Source organism: Bos indicus x Bos taurus, chromosome 8 (assembly GCF_003369695.1).
Source record: "Bos indicus x Bos taurus breed Angus x Brahman F1 hybrid chromosome 8, Bos_hybrid_MaternalHap_v2.0, whole genome shotgun sequence".
In the NCBI taxonomy this organism is placed as follows: Eukaryota; Metazoa; Chordata; class Mammalia; order Artiodactyla; family Bovidae; genus Bos; species Bos indicus x Bos taurus.
The window spans coordinates 61,411,432-61,416,791 of record NC_040083.1 but is presented as its reverse complement, the minus strand read 5'-3'; the positions used below and the strand labels follow the sequence as shown (position 1 = coordinate 61,416,791).

The following is a 5,360-nucleotide window of genomic DNA, read 5'->3' as shown; positions in this document are numbered from 1 at the left end:
GGAAATCTGGTTGCATTAAATTCCTTTTTTCTGGCTCCAGAGATGCCCATCTAAGCAGCCGCTAATGGCTAATAAGACTAACAGAGGAACAACAGAGTTCACAGGAAAGAGAATTCAACTTGACATTATAATTATTTGCATTAGAACCTTGCCTCTGCCCATCACCAGCAAACCAACTTTAATACTGGTGGTTTCTAAGCCTCTCCCGTAAATCTGTAAGATGTTGAACCGATATAAACTTGATTCATATATAAGTTATTATTGGTCCAATACTATACTTTGATAGTATTGTCAAAGTATAGTATTGGAGCAATACTATAATTGATGATCGGTTAACTCCAGAAATGAGAAGACAACAATAATATGGAAAATGTTAAACACTCTGTGTCTGGGATCCTACTAGTCTGCTGCTGCTGCTACTGCTAAGTCACTTCAGTCGTGTCCGACTCTGTGCGACCCCATAGACGGCAGCCCACCAGGCCCCACCGTCCCTGGGATTCTCCAGGCAAGAACACTGGAGTGGGTTGCCATTTCCTTCTCCAATGCATGAAAGTGAAAAGTGAAAGTGAAGTTGCTCAGTCGTGTCCGACTCTTAGCGACCCCATGGACTGCAGCCTACCAGGCTCCTCTGTCCATGGGATTTTCCAGGCAAGAGTACTGGAGTGGGGTGCCATTGCCTTCTCCCAGTCTAACTAGGTATAAAACCCTGCTCAGCAACTTATCAGTTGTGTAATCTTGAGCAAGTTTCATCATCTTTATCTTTTATCATGAAAAAGTTCAAAAATACTCAAAATAGAAGACCAGGACTAACTAAAGTGATACACTATCACCAGCTTAAGTAATTTTCAGTATTTTGCTAATATCCTTTCATCTCTCTTTCCCAACACTTCCCCCGTTCCGAGGTATTTTAAAACATATTTGGGCAAGCTGTTGTTTTAAAGATCTCTGTGCTTCAGTTTTCTCATCTAGGAAATGAAGATTATAACATCGAATTCATGCGGTAGCAGTGTACTGAGTATTCCGTAAGTGTTAACTATTATTATTTATGATGGTACCTATGCACACCTCCCCCTCTGACGGGCTCCCTTCAGCTAAGCGCACCCGGTTCAGGACAGAGGTTGTTAAACAAAAGGCCTGGAAGAACACGAGTCTTGCGTCGCTAAGACTGCGAGCACCCTCTTCAGGCCGCCTTCCTTCACAACAGTTTAATTTAAGGAGGAAGTTTGTCCTTCGCAGGCTCTCGTCGTCACGCGTGAAAATGAGGGGCGGGAACAGGAAATGGGGTTGGGCCGAATTCCGGGCGCCGGGAGGCTGCGGAGAAGATCCGAGAGGGTGGCAGCTGGAAGCCGTTAGCGAGAGCTGGGATGTTCCGGATCGAGGGCCTTGCGCCGAAGCTGGACCCGGAGGAGATGAAACGGAAGATGCGTGAGGATGTGATCTCCTCCATACGGAACTTCCTCATCTATGTGGCCCTGTTGCGAGTCAGTAAGTACTCTCCCAGGCTGTGGCCGCGAGACTCGCAGGGAGCTCGCCGCCACCTGCCCACCCAGCTCTGGTCCCACCGGTCTTGTGGGGGCCTTGGAGCAAGAGCTAAGCACTTGCGAGGAGCAAGAGTTATGCACGTTGAAGGCGACCGGCGCAGGAGGGCAAGGCTTAGGATTGGCGGGTCAGGGTGGGGGTACCGAGTGCACGCGGCGATCCGGACCACGAGGTTAATCACTCAGCCCCTGCTTAAGGACGATTGAGTTGAAAGAGCCTCTAAGGTTTGCCGGTGCTATCCCTGGGGTCGGGAAGATCCCCTGGAGAAGGAAATGGGAACCCACTCCAGTATTCTTGCCTGGGAAATCGCATGGACAGAGAGCTAAAGTATATGGGGTCGCAAAGAGTCGGATGCGACTTGGCAACTAAACAAAACTAACTTTATCCCCAGGAGCAACCCCCTCGTTTTGCAAACAGAAAAACTGGTATCTAGAGTGGAGCAATAGTTGGCTCAAGGTCATTCAGCGATTCAGTAAATGGTCTTGACCTAGAATCCAGAGTTCTTAACTGACTGCCAAGTTTCCTTCCATTAGTGCTAACCTTTGAAATCCAGAAGATTTTGTTCCTTTTATTTGTAAAGAGGGTGAAATAGGTAGTTACTTTTTTTTTTTTTTTTTAAGAAGAAGAAAGGATCGATAGGGTTAATGGTAATGCCTGAGTGTTTATTTGATTTTTACGTTTGGTAGAAACTATTTGCATTGCCTGATCTTGGCCTAAGCCTCTGTATATCCTCTTTGCAAATGAACTCCATTTTCAGAGGGGACTTTCGCCAAGTAGTAGAATTATAGGCATACAGTACTGGAGCTAGATACAGTTTTATAGATCAGTGCTCTAGTTTTACTGATAGGAATCTCAGAAGTGAATTGCCCCTGTTGCTAGATTTCCAGTTCAGTATACCTTTTCACTGTTCCTTGTTCTATATTGTTGATAGGTCTGGATAGAGGCAGAGGTGATTCAGATAAATGGCGGCCATACCACGGTCATCTTGTGTAAGGCTCATTTTGGGCCTAAGGCCAGAGTTCTTGAGGTCGGGTCTCTCTTACTCTGTCCTTCACTGTCTGTGGTGTTACTCTGCTTCCCCAGGAGAGGGAGCCCTTGGAAAACGGAAACTACCAAGTCATCTTGCTCCTTCAACAGCTTGCAACTCTCGACTAAGTTCCTCCTCTTACCTTTTTTTTTGGTTGACTTAGTTGCCAGTGAAACATTTGCTGCTTTTCAATGACCTTTGTATTTGAGACGAATCAGTTTAAAAACAAAACAGAATACTGATCCTTACCACTTTTTAAATTCAGATATAATTTGCATGTTATTCACTTAACCCATTTAAAGTATACAGTTCATTGGTTCTTTGTATAGTCAAGAGTTGTGCAGCCATCACCACAATCTATTTTAAAACATTTTCCTTCCTTCTGAAAGAAACACCATGCCCATTAGTTGTCATTCTCCCATTTTTCCCCTTCCCTAGCCCCTGGCAACCACTAAGGGACTTTTGTCTTTAGAGGTTTCCCTATCCCAGATATTTTTTATAAATGGAACTGTACAGTATGTGACCATTTCTGGCATAATGTTTTCAAGGTTTGTCCATATTGTAGCTTGTATCAGTATTTCCTTTTTATTGCCAAATAACATTCCGTTGTATGGATATACCACAGTTTATCCATTCTTTTGATGACTGTTACTTTTTTTTCTGATAAGAATTAGGTTTTTTTAAGTATTTAATGTATTAAATACATTAATAATATTGTAATCATCACCACCATCTCCAGAACACTTTTTCTTTCGTAAAACTGAACTCTATAGCTGTTAAACAGTAATTCCCCATTCCCTGCTCCTCCGAGCTGCTGGCAGCACCCCCCTATCTCTTTTTTCAAGAACCACTATACTGTATTCCATAGCAGCAATACCATTTTTACACTCTCAGCAACAGGGTACAAGAGTACCATTTTTCCACATCCTTGCCAAGATTTTTGACAATTGCCATCCTCATGGGTGTGAAGTAGTTTTAATGAATATCTCACTGTAGTTTTGTTTTGCATTTCTCTAATGATTAATGATGCTGAGCCTCTTTTCCCATGCTTATTTTGGCCACAGCACTGTTACACAAGACAGTAATATCACTTCTTTAGATCCCTGTGACAGCACTTCCTTGTTTGCTAGACATTTTTATTTACACCACCCTACTCATAATAACTGAAATAGGACTGTATCAGATGTGAACTGAAGCACACAAAAAATATATGACTAATCAGTGGGGGAACAAAAATATGTGTCTAGCTTTCTGGATCCCTACTTCAGTGTTTTCCCCCACTCTCTGCCTTTCAAATGCATTTTTTTAAAGTGAGAAATGCCATTTTGTTTCTTCCAGAGTTTTGTTCCTTTGACAGTTACATGACAAAGTAAAAACTTGTCATTTGAAGGAGGATTAGATTTCTTCTTTATGTCCTAAGAGGAGAACATGAAGAAAAAATTTTATATAGTGTAAGAGTGAACTTTATAATACTTGTAGCTGCACGACAGTGGGATGGGCTCCCTTGAAAGACAGCAATTCGCTTTTGCTGGGTGCCCAGGCCAAGGCTTAGCCATCATTTGTTTGAAAAATGTGTTGAACCGTAAAGTTTATTTCCCAGTCCTGTAATTCCATAATGTAACTTGTGATGATCTGGATCTGAAAACAAATTCTGGGTTTATTTTCCTTTCAGCTCCTTTTATTTTAAAGAAATTGGACAGCATATGAAGAGTTTGGACAGCATATGAAGAGTGGGTGTCACGTGTGAATGCATGGCATGAAGAACCTGGTTACAGTTTCTTCTCCTATCTGCAAATGAATAGGCCCAGAAAGATGTAAGAGACTCTTCGACTGAATGAACATAAAAATTCTACTTGTTAAGAACAACTTTGGCGCTGGTAACTGACCTTATAGCTAAAACTCTTTGGCGAGTATGAAGAGACGTTTTACAGTCATGGTATTCCCTTATACCTGTGATATCAGCCTCAATGAATGTTGGTATAATTGTACATCATGATGTCAAACTCCATTTTCTAGCAAGTATGAATTATAAGGGAATTATGTCTGCACTGGCCCTGTCTTGTGAGTCATTTCTGTGTACTTTTTTACTTCTGTTTGGAGTATATTTGTTGAAGAATTCCTCTCCATTAGTTATGTTTTATAGAAGCAAGCACACAAACATGTCATTTAAGCATGGGACTATTAGTCTATATTTTTAATAAGAAAAATAGGGCTTTTATTTTTCTTAACCCACATTTTTGCTGCAAATGAACAATCACTGGTGAGACTACTGTAACATTGAGACTATTACAAACCACATTGAGTTCCTCCTGTTTGGGACTGGAGAATTTGCTAACAACATGCTTCTATTCTTAAGCAGTCTTTATGAAAGGCAGTTTTACTGCTTGAGGCTGAGAATATGTAATACCACCAAAGGGGAAAATGCTGTATTTTTAAAGTCAGGCAGTTCTCCAGGTTTGTTGGGAGAAGGAGAGAGTCCTTAACTTTCCTCCCAGACACCATGACATTCACCTCTTTTTCAAGAATTACATTGAGTTTACCTTCCTGTCTGTAAATAACGATTATGTTGTTACTTTATTTTTCTGTTTTAGACGTTGCCTGCTGACTTCTCCGTGTGAGGATTATGTCTCTTCCCTGTCCTTACCTCTGTCTCTCATTTCTGCTTCCTTTCTATGTACTTATTAGTGTGATTTTCATTAGATTGATTTCATTAGGACTCCAAACACTGTTTGTTGTTGCCTTTTCCTGCATATCCTTTTGATTTTCCTAGGCTTAGTTTTCTGAACTTATCACA

At 41.5% G+C, this 5,360-nt stretch overlaps 1 protein-coding gene across 1 annotated transcript; it reads left to right on the top strand.

Moving 5' to 3' along the window:
* The first annotated feature begins 1,268 nt into the window (after positions 1-1,268).
* TOMM5 (translocase of outer mitochondrial membrane 5) lies at positions 1,269-4,617 on the top strand. The gene is made up of 2 exons (XM_027549685.1): positions 1,269-1,485; positions 4,239-4,617. Exons 1-2 carry the CDS (start codon positions 1,365-1,367, stop codon positions 4,271-4,273), a joined length of 156 nt encoding a protein of 51 aa, XP_027405486.1. The 5' UTR covers positions 1,269-1,364; the 3' UTR covers positions 4,274-4,617.
* The last annotated feature ends 743 nt before the right edge of the window (positions 4,618-5,360 follow it).

What these genes read in the sequence shown, in the direction of transcription:
- TOMM5 (XM_027549685.1), top strand. Translation starts at nt 1,365, where the DNA reads ATGTTCCGGATCGAGGGCCTTGCGCCGAAGCTGGACCCGGAGGAGATG. An exon ending in TGTGGCCCTGTTGCGAGTCA is followed by an intron (nt 1,486 to 4,238) that starts GTAAGTACTCTC and finishes TTTTCCTTTCAG; the next exon opens with CTCCTTTTATTTTAAAGAAA.